Source organism: Doryrhamphus excisus, chromosome 6, assembly GCF_030265055.1.
Source record: "Doryrhamphus excisus isolate RoL2022-K1 chromosome 6, RoL_Dexc_1.0, whole genome shotgun sequence".
Taxonomy (NCBI): Eukaryota; Metazoa; Chordata; class Actinopteri; order Syngnathiformes; family Syngnathidae; genus Doryrhamphus; species Doryrhamphus excisus.
Window position 1 is genome coordinate 20,057,911 of NC_080471.1, and position 17,120 is coordinate 20,075,030.

The 17,120-nt window shown below is 42.8% G+C and overlaps 1 protein-coding gene across 1 annotated transcript; it reads right to left on the minus strand.

Annotated features, from left to right (window-relative positions):
- Nucleotides 1-1,202: 1,202 nt before the first annotated feature.
- pnp6 (purine nucleoside phosphorylase 6) lies at nt 1,203-13,198 on the minus strand. Its single transcript, XM_058076553.1, has 6 exons — nt 13,029-13,198; nt 8,947-9,110; nt 8,768-8,871; nt 7,354-7,529; nt 7,077-7,267; nt 1,203-5,750 (listed from the first exon to the last, which is right to left on the minus strand). Exons 1-6 carry the CDS (start codon nt 13,061-13,063, stop codon nt 5,554-5,556), a joined length of 867 nt encoding a protein of 288 aa, XP_057932536.1. The 5' UTR covers nt 13,064-13,198; the 3' UTR covers nt 1,203-5,553.
- Nucleotides 13,199-17,120: the final 3,922 nt, after the last annotated feature.

The window sequence follows — 17,120 nt, forward strand, 5'->3', positions numbered from 1 at the left end:
AGTTACTGCATGGGGTGATGATATTAGAGGAACGTAATAAGGCCATGCATGATGAACAGAAGGGCATCCGTTCCTAGAAGTCCACTCATTCTTCACTACATCGTGGCTCCAACATCTGTCTTTCATTCATTCATTCAATGCTTATCTGGCTGTCTTCAGGCGAGAGGTGGGGTACACCCTGGACTGGTTGCCAGCCAATCACAGGGCACATATAGACAAACAACCATTCACACTCACATTCAAACCTATGGAAAATTTGGAGTTGCTAATTAACCTAGCATGTTTTTGGAATGTGGGAGGAAACCGGAGTACACGGAGAAAACCCACGCATGCACGGGGAGAACATGCAAACTCCACACAGAGATGGCCGAGGGTGGAATCGAACTTGGGTCTCCGAGCTGTGAGGCCTGCACGCTAACCACTCACCCTAGTCTTTTATTCATTTAAAATAATTATTACATTCATCTTTGAAATAAGGCTGCAGACCTCACAGCTAGGAGACCAGGGTTCAATTCCACCCTCGGCCATCTCTGTGTGGAGTTTGCATGTTCTCCCCGTGCATGCGTGGGTTTTCTCCGGGTACTCCGGTTTCCTCCCACATTCCAAAAACATGCTAGGTTAATTGGAGACTCCAAATTGTCCATAGCTATTCCAGATATTTAATGATATTGTTATTAATCAAAATTGCATCTGTTTATACGACAGATTTAGCCAAGGGCTTTGTAGGTTTGCCACCAGCTGCTTATAAATATTTGCCTTGTAGTTTCCAAGAAACTCTGATGCTTCCGTTCATGAAATTCCGCTACATGCATGCATTTTGTCCACTTTCAGGAGATGTTTCTGCAAATAAAAACAAAAAAGGCTGCATGGTGATTGAGTGGTTAGCGCGCAGGCCACACAGCTACGAGACCCGAGTTTGATTCCACCCTCGGCCATCTCTGTGTGGAGTTTGCATGTTCTCCCCGTGTATGCGTGAGTTTTCTCCGGGTACTCCGGTTTCCTCCCACATCCAAATTGTCCATAGGTATGAATGTGAGTGTGAATGGTTGTTTGTCTATATGTGCCCTGTGATTGGCTGGCCACCAGTCCAGGGTGTACCCCGCCTCTCGCCCAAAGACAGCTGGGATAGGCTCCAGCACCCCAGTGACCCTTGTGAGGATAATAAAGGATTCATAATAAATGAATCTTTGAAATATGTCCAGGGCCACACGGTGGAAGAGTGGTTAGCATGTTGTCCACACACTCTGGAAGACCTGGGTTCGATTTCAGAGTACCTGGAGAAAACCACGAGTGGATCAGTGTGACCTTGAAGTTGTCGTATTCTTCCTTCGACGTCCACTAGGTTCTCAATAAACGGTGACGCCATCTCCGAATGAGGTCCACAGTGACGCTTTCGTAGCTGTTGCTACCAGTTACCCTGTTAATTTCGACCCCATGTTCAAGCCCAGCTTTACGCTCAACATACCTTGCTAGAACTTTAACCTCTGTTTACTTGTTTCTCTTGTCATCGCCATGAAAAGACAGTGAATAAGCACATTTTCAGAAATGCTGAACGTGTTTTTTTGTAAGCTAAAATGCTAAAAGCTGCGTTAAATTGAGTTTCATAAGAAGGAACGCTGTTGTTTTGCCTCCTACTGTAAGCAAACAGTTCTCAGTGCTGTAATTGAATTTTGATGTCACCAAGACGCAGCAAATGGAAACTGGCCAATCAACACGATTCTGGGAGAGTGAGGAAAAAAAAGTGCACAGTCATGCTCATCAAGATTCTTTGCTGAACTTGACCTGTCACAAAGGCGAAGCAGTAATTTTCCACCCCCTACACTATGCATAGAATATCTAATGATGGCAATGACGAAGAGCATCCAATCAGCAGAGGATGTGTCCTCTTTTCACTCAACACAACAGAGAATTTTCGGAATGAGGTGGATCACAGAATCTGTGTAGAAGCAATACAGCTCAATATGTTATGTTATATGTGTCTCCATGCTGTTTAGCTCATTTGTATTAATATTTCAGCTCCACAGTGGGATACACCTCTACAGGCTATATAACCACTAATTATGCATGAAGCAGCATTTTCCCCCATCCTGATAATCCCACAGCATCTGTTTGAGACTCGTTTAAACTGTGCATTTGCAATTTGAAAAACTGAAGAATGGAAAATGACAATGGAGTTGGATGGCTGAGGTGGCTTTATGTTTTTCGACTGGGGGATCATTTTATATTCTTTTTTTTGGCTTATTAAAAGAAAATAAGGGGGAGTTTGCACTTGCCATTTTTGGCAACACTTGTCCAATTGCGATGTCTTATATCCCAATGGTGTGACTCCAACATTCATTTATTTTCTACTGCTTATCCTCATGAGGGTCACGGGGGTGCTGGAGCCTATCCCAGCTGTCTTCGGCTGAGAGGTGGCGTACACACTGGTGTAGTCGCCAGCCAATCACAGAGCACATATAGACAAACAACCATTCACACTCACATTCATACCTATGGACAATTTGGAGTCAACAATTAACCTAGCATGTTTTTGGAATGTGGGAGGAAACCGGAATAAACATGCAAACTCCACACAGAGATGGTCGAGGATGGAATTGAACTCGGGTCTCCTAGCTGTGAGGCCGACACACTAACCACTTGACCACCATGCAGCCCAAAGATACATTATTTGTTCTAAATCAACTTCAATTCAACCCATTGTTTTGTGTGTATTCATTCATTCATTCTCTACCGCTTATCGTGGAGGTGCTGGAGCCTATCCCAGCTGTCTTTGGGCGAGAGGTGGGGTACACCCTGGACTGGTCGCCAGCCAATCATTATTTACAGCTCATCCTCACGAGGGTCACGGGGGTGCTGGAGCCTATCCCAGTTGTCTACTGGCAACTGGTCGCCAGCCAATCACAGGACACATATAGACAAACAACCATTCACACTCACATTCATACCTATGGACAATTTGGAGTCGCCAATTAACCTAGCATGTTTTTGGAATGTGGGAGGAAACCGGAGTACCCGGAGAAAATGAACGCATGCACGGGGAGAACATGCAAACTCCACACAGAGATGGCCGAGGGTGGAATTGAACCCTGGTCTCCTCGCTGTGAGGTCTGTGTGCTAACCATTAGACCGCCGTGCCGCCCCAAAAACTGTTTTTATCATTTTTAAAGAAACCAAAAGTGTCATTTTGCCTGATAAAAACACGTTTTTGTTTCTTTACTTTATTTGCCTTTTATTTAACTTACAAATATGTCATTTAATTTTGCCTGATAAAAACACTTTTTGTTTCTTTACTTTATTTGCCTTTTATTTAACCTATTATTTGACCCTGTATCAGTTTAAAGCTATAATACAAATACCAGAGGTAACATTCTGATGATGGTTGGTTTTATCGAGAGGGATTCCCTTTTCAAGTCATTAGCATAATGCAATACAAACGGTCTATTCTAAGCAGTGAACTGCTGATAAAGGATTTCACATGTCTTTTCCCGCTCTAATGAATGGAACGGTCAAAGGGATCTGGCAGGAGTTTCCAGATCAGCATAGAGGTGAGTGAAAACTGCAGGCCTTTGTATAACGGCCCATCTAGATATTACAGTGGTGCAATTCTAAAATACAATATTCATTAATCAGTGCTGATTCCTTTCGATTTATGCTTTATTTTGCAAAGACAAATCAGGATTTTTCAACAATCATCATATTTTCATATAGGTCTATATACTAAGATATCTCAACTCATCTTAGCAATGTGTTTAAGTTGATAAATCAAGTTAATGTGATATCTGATATCGCATTCATAATTTTATTTTGAAAATATGCTCAGAGACAATTAAAAAAAAAAACCTTGGACACCCCTCTTTACATGTATTATGATAAATTGTATGTAATATATGCATTCATTCAATACAATTCTAACTTTATTTTTAACACTCCATAAGGAGCAGTGGACAGCCACTGTGTGGCGCCTTGGGACCAGGACCAAGTGGATCTTGAGTCAGTTCCTGGGTGAAGGGAAGTGGCTGAAATTACATACGTACATGTTGGAGTTCACATCCATGTATTGATTTACTATACAGAACATAAGGAATAATAACACAGTCATTTAAAAATAATGACTATACTACAGGGTGTTGAAATGTCTGTTTTCTTTTCCTGGTGTGGGTTTTCTGTGGGTATTCCGGTTTCTTCCCATTTCCCTAAAATGGGCAAGCTTGAGACACTAAATTGTTGGAATAGTAGGTTCCAGCTCACCCATGACCCTAACAAGTCTAGAAAATAGGTGGCTAGCTATATTGTTATTCATTTATTTCTACTGCTTATCTTCACAGGGGTCGCGGGGGAGGGCTGGAGCCTATCCCACACCCAGTCCACACCATGGAGTGGTTGTCACCCAATCATAGGGCACATATAGACAAACAACCATTCACACTCACATTCATACCTATGGACAATTTGGAGTCGCCAATTAACCTAGCATGTTTTTGGAATGTGGGAGGAAAACCGGAGTGAACATGCAAACTCCACACTCAGATGGCCGAGGGTGGAATTGAACTCGGGTATCGTAGCTGTGAGGCCTGCACACTCACCACTCATGCACCGTGCAGCCCATTTATAACATTCATTTTCTATCGCTTAGCCTCACGAGGGTCGCGGAAGGTGCTGGAGCCTATCCCAGCTGTCTTTGGGGGAGAGGCGGGGTACACCCTGGACTGGTGGCCAGCCAATCACAGGGCACATATAGACAAACAACCATTCACACTCACATTCATACCTATGGACAATTTGGAGTCGCCAATTAACCTAGCATGTTTTTGGAATGTGGGAGGAAACCGGAATACCCGGAGAAAACCCACTCATGCATGGGGAGAACATGCAAACTCCACACAGAGATGGCCGAGGGTGGAATTGAACTTTGGTCTCCTAGATGTGAGGCCTGCATGCTAACCACTCATCCGCCGTGCAGCCCAAAGATACATTATTTGTTATAAATCAACTTCATCACATTGTTTTGTGTGGATTCATTCATTCATTCATCCATTCATTCTCTACCGCTTATCGCGGGGGTGCTGGAGCCTATCCCAGCTGTCTTTGGCCGAGAGGTGGGGTACACCCTGGACTGGTCACCAGCCAATCACAGGGCACATATAGACAAACAACCATTCACACTCACATTCATACCTATGGACAATTTGGAGTCGCCAATTAACCTAGCATGTTTTTGGAATGTGGGAGGAAACCGGAATACCCGGAGAAAACGGGGAGAACATGCAAACTCCACACAGAGATGGCCGAGGATGGAATTGAACTCGGGTGTCCTAGCTGTGTGGCCTGCGTGCTAACCACTCGACCACCGTGCAGCTGTTATATTGTTATTGTGGTATCTAAATATTCAGATATTATGATGTCCAACGTTTAAGTGTTTCATAAGGTATTGTGATCCTGGTTCTTGGATTATTGGATTAGCCACAAACTGATCAAGTAGATATGATTATCTCAATACTATCACACCAGACTGGAAACTCTTCCTTTTTGCTGCAGCAAATTTGATCGAAGGTGTTAGATCTTTGTGACAAGGTGGCTAACAAGCCTCTGGAGGTCCTGGGCCCGGATCTCGGTGGTCGCTAACACCTCCTCATGGTTCACTTTCACATCGCTGTCATAATCTGTCACAACCTTATTGGTGATCAGCGACAGACCCAAGACACGCAAGCCACAGTGTCGAGCCACCACCACTTCAGGAACCGTGCTCATACCTATGGAAGATGAACAGAAATGACGTTAGAGTTTTTTTAATGTAACTGAATTACTCTCATCATGTTGTTAATACTGTTCAAACACTGAATGTCATCAGTCAATATTCATATTTTGTATGAATATGCTGATTAGTTCAGGGTACGTGTGTCAGCTGGGATCCTGGTGCTCCCCGTACTGCTCACATGAAATGGATAAAACCAAAACAAGCAAAGAGGGGTGTGAGTTTACCGCTGGGCATCAACCCTTAGGTTAATGAGAAGGTAAAAAAAAGTAAATTACAGCACATATGGCTTTAAAGGGGAACCTATTACATGGCTCAGATACACACAGCTTTTGAGATCTTCCAGATTCTGCACCTCATCCTGCAGTTTTTCCACTGACTTTGTACTTCCAACCGAAATGGTCTTTTTAATTTACTCCACCACCTGTACTTCATGTAGGTACACCCACTTTGCTGTGATTGGTCACACTCCCAAGTGCTCCCGAGGACTTCCGGATACGTAGGTTCGCATTTGCTGAGGGCAGGCGGTCTGCAGCCCCATATAAGGAAGTCAGTAGAACTTGAAAAACGAGGATGCTGAGCCATTTATTCGTTTATTCATTTTTTACCACTTTTCCTCACGAGGGTTGCAGGGGAGGGTGCTGGAGCCTATCCCAGCTGTCTTCGTACACCCTGGACTGGTCGCCAGCCAATCACAGGGCACATATAGACAAACAACCATTCACACTCACATTCATACCTATGGACAGTTTGGAGTCGCCAATTAACCTAGCATGTTTTTGGAATGTGGGAGGAAACCGGAGTACCCGGAGAAAACCCACGCATGCACGGGCAAAATGGTGCTGAGTCATCCAAAACTTATTTCAGGGCTCATGTTTGCATGTTCTCCCCGTGCATGCATGGGTTTTCTCCGGGTACTCCGGTTTCCTCCCACATTCCAAAAACATGCTAGGTTAATTGGCGACTCCAAATTGTCCATAGGTATGAATGTGAGTGTGAATGGTTGTTTGTCTATATGTACCCTATGATTGGCTGGCGGCGGGTCCTCTTGCCTGAAGACAGCTGGGATAGGCTCCAGCACCCCCATGACCCTCGTGAGGAAAAGCGATAGAAAATTAATAAATGTTATTTCTTGCAGTCAAACTGGACTTTAATGTGTCGCAACCAAAGGACTGTGCTGTGTTGTCAAACAAAGATAGCTTCCTTGTTAGCATTGAGCATCGCCAGTACCACCATGCTGGTGTCCCTCAAATATTTTCAAGTACAAAAATACCACATTAAAAGTCAACATCTCATTGCGTATTGATGAGGATTTTCCACATACCGACGGCATCAGCCCCGAACCTCTGCAGGACGTTGCACTCTGCAATGGTCTCATATGATGGTCCAGCAACCATACAGTAAACTCCTTCCTGCAGGAAGCTGTCACTGTTTTGTTCTTGTGCTGTTTGGAAGGCCAAAGCTCTTAGGTCACGGTCGTAGGCGTCTGACATGCAAGGGAAACGCACTCCAAAACTGATGGGGGCATATAGATAAGATGGTTGAACTAATGAACTATAAGATTAAGTACAGTATGGATCATTTATAGGTGCAAATTTTACCTGTCATCGTTGTGCCCAACCAGTGGATTCTGTCCACAAAAACCCGGCAGGTTAATATGATCCTTAATGACCATAATGTCGCCCACATTGTAGCTGTCATTGAGTCCACCTGCTGCATTTGTCACAATCAGACTTTCCACACCCAGCAGGGAGAAGACTCGCACGGGGTACGTCACCTACAGCCACAAACACATTCGAAACTAATGTTCATTCATTCATTTTCTGCCGCTTATCCTCACAAGGGTGGCAGGGGGGTGCTGGAGCCTATCCCAGCTGTCTTCAAGCCTCGAGCGAGAGACGGGGTACACCCTGGACTGGTGGCCAGCCAATCACAGGGCACATATAGACAAACAACCATTCACACTCACATTCATACCTATGGACAATTTGGAGTCGCTAATTAACCTAGCATGTTTTTGGAATGTGGGAGGAAACCGGAGTACCCGGAGAACATACAAACTCCACACAGAGATGGCCGAGCGAGGAATTGAACTCGGGTCCCCTAGCTGTGAGGCCTGCGTGCTAACCACTCGACCACCGTGCAGCTGCTATATTGTTATTGTGGTATCTAAATATTCAGATATTATGATGTCCAACGTTTAAGTGTTTCATAAGGTATTGTGATCCTGGTTCTTGGATTATTGGATTAGCCTCTAACTGATCAAGTAGATACAGATGCAGCCCATGTTGGTTCAATTTCAATGAGTTAGTGGTGAAATCAGAAATATGACATTAGCTGAGAGGTAATAAGAGTGTAGAGTAACTATAGGGGTGTTAAGTCACATCAAGAGGGCTCTAATAATGTTAAAAAAAATACTTTTAGAAGGTCCTACACACGCATGTGTAACGAGGAAAATATTCCATTTATAAAAGAAGATATTCACATATGTGTCCTGGGGGTACGCTGGAGCCTATTGGGTGTACCCCCCCTCTCGCCCGAAGACAGCTGGGATAGGCTCCAGCACACCCGTGACCCTCGTGAGGATAAGCGGTAGAAAATGAATGATGATGATGATGATTATTATTATTATTATTATTATTAACATTGAATAACATTGTTACCTCGAAGAACTACTTTACTGGTGTAATGACACCTTGCTACAGCTACAACTAATTTTATTGGGGGGTTTTTTGCCCGAAGACAACTGGGATAGGCTCCAGCACCCCCGTGACCCTCGTGAGGATAAGCGGTAGAAAATGAATGAATGAATTACCATGATTGAATGAACTGAACAAATCTATGCCATGCCTTATCCTCCTACTAAGAGATGAAAACAATACAATAATTAAGTTAATTTTTAATTAAGTTAATTAGTTAATTTTTTTTATTTTAAATCCAATTATTAGCTCACTACATGTCATTTTTAACACCCGTCTGGTCACCTCACAATTCAAAAGTAACACAATCACTCACAGTTTGTATGCTGTAGCCTTCATAGAAGTGAAATCGACCCTGCATGCAGACACATTCCCGCCCATTCAGCTTGCCAAAAACCAGTCGACCGGCATGGCCTGCCACTACGCAGAACACAAACAGCATAAAGATACATTTCTTGCAAAATACAAAGTTAAAAAAAATGAAACAAAACCTACCGGTGCTGGTCGGGAAACGTGGGATGTCCTTATAAGGGAAGACGACTTTGTCCTTCAGCAAGTCAGCAAGGCTGCCTAAGCCCGACCCACAAATGATGGCGACTTTAGGCTGCTTGTTTGTTCGGGCCAGCAGCCAATCTGCAGTCTCCTTGTAGTCATCATAACTGGAATATAATGCAAGTGGAAATATATTATCATTATCAATAGATTAACATTGAGATCATGACCCACACTCATGACCCACATAAATCTTACAATATGATAGATATGTATTTCTACATGAACAATACTATACTTTATCTTCTGAAGGTTAATGTCATGTGGATGAATTGTTATACAAAACAGATATATATTATATATATAGTATATAATATTGGGCTGCATGGTGGTCGTGTGGTTAGCGCGCAGACCTGAGAGCTAGGAGACCCAGGTTCAATTCCACCCTCGGCCATCTCTGTGTGGAGTTTGCATGTTCTCCCCGTGCATGCGTGGGTTTTCTCCGGGTACTCCGGTTTCCTCCCACATTCCAAAAACATGCTAGGTTAATTGGCGACTCCAAATTGTCCATAGGTATGAATGTGAGTGTGAATGGTTGTTTGTCTATATGTGCCCTGTGATTGGCTGGCGACCAGTCCAGGGTGTACCCCGCCTCTTGCTCGAAGACAACTGGGATAGGCTCCAGCACCCCGTGACCCTTGTGAGAATAAGCAGTAGAGAATGATGATTATTATTATTATTAACATTGAATAACATTGCTACCTCGAAGAACTACTTTACTGGTGTAGTGACACCTTGCTACCACTACAACTAATTTCAGATGTGTTGTTAGCGACTGCACGCCGGACGAGTGGTTAGCATGCAGGCCTCACAGCTGGGAGACCCGAGTTCAATTCCACCCTTGGCCACATTCCAAAAACATGCTAGATTAATTGGCGACTCCAAATTGTCCATAGGTATGAATGTGAGTATGAATGGTTGTTTGTCTATATGTGCCCTGTGATTGGCTGGCGATCAGTCCAGGGTGTATCCCGCCTCTCGCCTGAAGACAGCTGGGATAGGCTCCAGCACCCCTCACGACCCTTGTGAGAATAAGCAGTAGAAAATGAATGATGATGAATAATTATGAATTATTAATGTTGAATAACATTGCTACCTCGAAGAACTACTTTACTGGTGTAGTGACACCTTGCTACAGCTACTAATTTTATTTGAGTATTTTTTTCTGATGTTTTGTTAGCGGCTGCACGCCGGTCGAGTGGTTAGTACACGGGCCTCACAGCTGGGAGACCCGAGTTCAATTCCACCATTGGCCACATTACAAAAACATGCTAGGTTAATTGGCGACTCCAAATTGTCCATAGGTATGAATGTGAGTGTGAATGGTTGTTTGTCTATATGTGTCCTGTGATTGGCTGGCGACCAGTCCAGAGTGTACCTGGGATAGGCTCCAGCTGGGATAGGCTCCAGCACCCCCGAAACCCTTGTGAGGATAAGCAGTAAAAAATGAATGAATGAATGAATGAATATATAATATTGTCTGTAGCCATTGGTAGTGTAGTATAGTGGTTCACATAAATAAATCCTATTAACGTACATGAATTTATCCCAGTTTTGTTATTTCCAATATATTCTTCAATGAGAAGACATTTCCCAACTTTCATTTCATTGCTGTTAGACGACCAACTATTGTCACGCATGTGCAGAAGTGACAAACAGGCTGTCAGTCGCAGAAGTTACCCTTGAGGTATACTTCAGGTGTTAATGGCAGCATCGAACACTACATGCTATGCTGATTCATCAGAACGTTGTAATGTGCTCACTTCATTTAAGATGCCAAGATGTCCCTTAATTGGTGATTCATAAACTTGGGGCACTGACGTCAGCAATAATGCACATTGTCCTGTTATAAAAGTTTCAGATTGCTAGCTAAAATATTGCTCACATGCATGTAATTGCCATTTAGACTTTTATTTGACCGCTGGCTAATTGCACTTCTTGAAGCGGGAGATTAATCAGAAGAACAAAAAAAAAAAAAAAACGTAAAACTGTCCAGCACAGGGATGTTCAGAATGCAACTCTGGGGGCTTTTTTACGACCTTTGGTTTGTTTTATAACTACATCTTTCAAAATATAACTTTCTGATTTTTAATCAAAAATAGGACACCAATGATGTAGAAAAAATAGGAAAAGCTAACTGTGGATTTAGATAGATGGATAGATGGATAGATGGATAGATGGATAGATGGATAGATGGATAGATGGATAGATGGATAGATGGATAGATGGATAGATGGATAGATGGATAGATGGATAGATGGATAGATGGATAGATGGATAGATGGATGGATGGATGGATGGATAGATGGATAGAAAGACGGATGGACGGATAGAAGGATGGATAGAAAGACGGACGGATAGAAAGACGGACGGATAGAAAGACGGACGGACGGATAGAAAGACGGACGGATGGATAGAAAGACGGTTGGACGGATAGAAGGATGGATAGAAAGACGGACGGATAGAAAGACGGACGGACGGATAGAAAGACGGACGGATGGATAGAAAGACGGTTGGACGGATAGAAGGATGGATAGAAAGACGGACGGATAGAAAGACGGACGGACGGATAGAAAGACGGACGGACGGACGGATAGAAAGACGGACGGACGGATAGAAAGACGGACGGACGGACGGATAGAAAGACGGACGGACGGACGGATAGAAAGACAGACAGACGGATGGATAGAAAGACAGACGAACGGACAGATAAAAAGACGGACGGACAGATAGAAAGACGGACGGACGGATAGAAAGATGGAAGGACGGATAGAAAGACGGATGGACAGACGGATAGAAAGACGGACGGACAGATAGAAAGACGGACGGATGGATGGAAAGACGGATGGATAGAAAGACGGACGGACAGACGGACGGATAGAAAGACGGACGGACGGATAGAAAGACGGACGGACAGACGGACGGATAGAAAGACGGACGGACGGATAGAAAGACGGACGGACGGATAGAAAGACGGATGGACAGACGGATAGAAAGATGGACGGACGGATAGAAAGACGGACGGATGGATAGAAAGACGGACGGATAGAAAGACGGACGGACGGATAGAAAGACGGACGGACGGATGGAAAGACGGACGGATAGAAAGACGGACGGACGGACGGATAGAAAGACAGATGGACGGACGGACAGATTGCCAACAAAATGTTGTTGCCTGGCTCCCGTATAATAATAAATAATAATAATAATAATGTGGAAAATAAATAGATGACATCAAATATGAACAACAATGTCCAGCGTAAACAGTAAATTGCTCAAATAATTTTGAATAAATAATAATAATTTAAAAAATAGATTCAATTTCCATACGGTCTACTTGTTTTCAAAATAAATTTTTAAAATTTGGTTTATGTCAAATTAAAATAAGAAATTATGTACTAATTAAGAAAAAAGAACACAACAGAAATATATGTAATAATATAAAATGTGTTTTAAAAGATCATAAAATACAAAATGTATAGAATTAACTTATTTGGTCGTATTACTCTTATATTGGAACTCATACTATATTAATGAATTAGCCTGTAATTGTATTATAAGTATTTATGTATATATATGATCATGCGACGACAACGAAAACAACTTGTCTGACGTCAGACAGCAGGGGGGCGGGGCCTGGAGCTGTCCGTGGTGCTGTCAAAGATTCCGGCTTGCGGGAGCTCAGGCAGGCCCGTTCACCAAACCGAGTCACCGTGTCTGCACCAATTGCTTCGGAAAACATACAGAATTAACCTGTATCTGTTTTAAAACGTTTGATTTTACACTTCCTCTTGTTTTTCTGCATGTTTGTCGGTGTCGTTTTCCTCAAGCTGATTCCTCTGAATGAAGCTTGAGCTGATTTGCAGCGACTTAATCTGTACTGTGTATGATATTTACATAGCATGATGCTAATGTAATGTTTATTGCTATTCTAACGCTATGTGACTGATCGGGAATTGCTTAATTTGATCACTAAGCCTTCCCCTTCCTTGCACACTAACACTCAGAGCCCAGCGGAATCATACCTGTACGAAGCGGAGCAGCAGGACGCCGGTTCCATGTCTTCCCGACGACGGAAATGCGATTTGAGCCCGTTTTTAAACACTCTTTCCAAGTTTCACTTCCACTCTTGTACGCAGGTGAAAGGAGAACCACGGGTGTTGTGACGTCACCGCGCATGGCTGAAGGGGCTGGGCCAAACACGCTGTCTTGAAGAATCAGATTTTCCACCTGACTTGAATGCAGCAATGCTTACTGATCCGTTTCCTAGACGACACCTGGTTGGGAGAACAACTATGAGAAATGTTATAACATAATAAAACACTTTTATTACATTAAACTTTAAAACATGGGGTTAATGTTGTGTATATTTAACTTTTAGACATATCAATAACCACCTGTAGTAAAAAAAACAGCAAACAGGCCTCATGCACAGCTAGGAGAACCGAGTTCAATTCCACCCTTGCATTCATGGGTTTTCTCGGGGTACTCCAGTTTCCTCCCACATTCCAAAAACATGCTAGGTTAATTAGCGACTCCAAATTGTCCATAGGACCAGTCCAGCGTGTACCCCACCTCTCACCCGAAGACAGCTGGGATAGGCTCCAGCATGCCCGCGACCCTCGTGAGGATAAGCAGTAGAAAATGAATGAATGAATTTTTAAGTTCAGTCTGTACAGTACAGAGTAATAAAAAAGATTATCAGTTTCTCTAGTAGCTGCACGGCGGACGAGTGGTTAGCGTGCAGGCATCACAGCTAGGAGACCGGGGTTCAATTCCACCCTCGGCCATCTCTGTGTGGAGTTTGCATGTTCTCCCCGTGCATGCGTGGGTTTTCTCCGGGTACTCCGGTTTCCTCCCACATTCCAAAAACATGCTAGGTTAATTGGCGACTCCAAATTGTCCATAGGTATGAATGTGAGTGTGAATGGTTGTTTGTCTATATGTGCCCTGTGATTGGCTGGCCACCAGTCCAGGGTGTACCCCGCTTATCGCCTGAAGACTATTATTATAACATTGAATAATGTTGTTACCTCGAATAATTACTTTACTAGTGTAGTGACACCATGCTACAGCTACAACTCATTTTATTGGAGTATTTTTTTCAGATGTTTTGTTAGCGGCTGCACGGCGGCCGAGTGGTTAGCACACAGGCCAGTGACCCGAAGACAGCTGGGATAGGCTCCAGCACCCCCTGCGACCCTCGTGAGGATAAGCGGTAGAAAATGAATGAATGAATGAATGAATTTTATTATCAGTTTCTCTAGTAGCTGCACGGCGGCGAGTGATTAGAGCGCAGGCCTCACAGCTAGGAGACTCGGGTTCAATGTATGTAGGTATGAATGTGAGTTGAATGATTGGCTCTCGCCTGAAGACAGCTGGGATAGGCTCCAGCACCCCCTGTGACCCTTGAGCATGAATGAGTTTCTTTAGTATTTAAAATCGGATGGTTTCAGTCCCTTAGGGGCGGCATGACAGAAAAAAATTAAGAAGCACTACATTAACCAAACATAGTACATGTTCTTGGAATGTGCGTGTGTGGGGGGGTGGGTGGGCGGTAATCCCACTATAGTCCAACTCCACATCTGAGATTTGAATCCTGACTCCGAGGACGACTTGCTAACTACTAAGGCCACAATGCAGCGCCAGATTAGTTATGATACCATAAAACCATGCGTGTGCTCTACAAGTGCTTGTTAAACATCTGAGTTATAGACTAATGAATATGAAACCATGTGCCCTCCGGGGTCAAAGAGTTTTTAGATAATTTTTCACAGGAAAGCTCCGGCGTGCTTATAAAGTTACAGGAAGTCTCTATAGCATACTTTGACTGATGGAGCATAATCCATTTCACTGCGCTTAGCGCCATAAAAAGTGATTTGTTACAAGGCCTATTGTGGCAAGAAGAGAAGGCCTTTCCCTTCTAGTCTCTGGGAAAATGTACTTATAGAATCAGCAGTGACCATGTGCCATATTGGTTGAAAAATGCACAAGTGGATTTGAGAAGTTGAGGATTAATTTAAGAATTCCTGTCATCACTGGGCGGTAAAATCCCTTTTGTAGTCTCACTTAGCCTGTGAGTGACCCCCTCCACACACACACATGCCTACACACACACACACGCTGGGTTGATTTTTTATAAAACCTTTCATGCTGAAGTGATGTGATTTTGCTATTTGATGGGATGTGCCCTTGTTCAGTAGCATGCTCTCTGGTTCATTCTCAATGGTAGCATGAATAGGTTTGCTTTAATAAAACACACCCTCACAGCTAGGAGACCAGGGTTCAATTCCACCCTCGGCCATCTCTGTGTGGAGTTTGCATGTTTTCCCCGTGCATGCGTGGGTTTTCTCCGGGTACTCCGGTTTCCTCCCACATTCCAAAAACATGCTAGGTTAATTAGTGACTCCAAATTGTCCATAGGTATGAATGTGAGTGTGAATGGTTGTTTGTCTATATGTGCCCTGTGATTGGCTGGCCACCAGTCCAGGGTGTACCCCGCCTCTCGCCCGATGACAACGCTTCCTTGTTTGCGAGGAGAACTTGCAGCTTCCCAGCATACCTTGCGGCACTTTTGAAAAAGTTTCTATAGCTACATGTTAAGAGTTAACATACTTGTTGTTGCTATTCCCCATAGTGCTAGTAGCTGCCTTATGTGTGTTTACTTGCATTTCTGTGTTTGCACAGTGATTGTAATATTGTAGTTCTATGCTCACTATGAGGTCAGGACAACTCAAAATAATCCACAAATTCACTGATGGCACAAGCAGACAGGCTGAAGCATAAATGCTTATGGAGCAGTGTGAGCATAAGTCAGTGGGAGACAGGAAACAGGAGGGGGAATTGTTCCCATTTCTGACACGTTGGAATGATCCAGTGAGTATACTAAGTGTTTTCTGAGTTTGTGTTTTCTACTGTGGGTTTCTAGAATTGACTGCCATCTCTGAAAATACCCCACAATGTCTAAGTTGGAGGTAATGGTAATGGTTTTATTTCATTGGAACATGCATCAGATTACAATTGAATGCATCACATAATCAGTTCACAGTTCCACATGTCCAAAAGGAGTAGGAAGAAGCAAAGCTTATTAAATCCTACCCCTCCATTTGGTACTTTTACAATCAGTAACTGTTACATTTGTTCACTTCCTGCTTTCCTAATGTAGTTTAAGTTTTTTAAATTTTTAAATTTTTAAATTTTTAAATTTTTAAATTTTTAAATTTTTAAATTTTTAAATTTTTAAATTTTTAAATTTTTAAATTTTTAAATTTTTAAATTTTTAAATTTTTAAATTTTTAAATTTTTAAATTTTTAAATTTTTAAATTTTTTTTACATTTTTACATTTTTACATTTTTACATTTTTACATTTTTACATTTTTACATTTTTACATTTTTACATTTTTACATTTTTACATTTTTACATTTTTACATTTTCACATTTGTTCACTTCCTGCTTTTCTAATGTGGTTTAAGGTTTTTGGTTTTTTTGTAGTTTTTTGTCGCTTTTTGGAGTTGATGGAGTTGGTGGGGATGTATAGTTGAATATCATCGGCGTAGCTGTGGAAATTGAGGCATTGTCGACGGATGATATTGCCAAGTGGAAGGATGTAGAGGATGAAGAAAAGAGGACCAAGCACCGAACCTTGGGGAACACCTTGAGGTAAAGGGGCTATGGAGGAGGAGCAGCTATTTATTTGCACGAACTGTTGACGATTGGTGAGGTATGATTGGAGCCAGGACAGAACATGATGATCTTGATCCGGCCAGAATTTTACAGATTGTAAAATAATCAAAAAAATACAACTCTAAATCCACATCAAGCAATTCTTCCTAAGACCTCACAAGCATCTACACACACATGCACACACACACAGCGTTTGATCGTAAAAATGAAGAGCACTTCCTCGTCTGAGTAAGCCGGTGTGGTGCTGACTCTAAATGCTAAACACCGTGGGATTTTTCTTAACTCATTTGACTTTTTGGGGCAACTGAAATTGCTGAATTGGCTGGAGAGAAGACTTTGATGTGTAGGAGCTTGGGGAGAAAGATTAAGGTTGATTGGATACTGATTGAAGCATCCCATTGCTTAACTATAGGAGCTCATCATGTTTGCTGA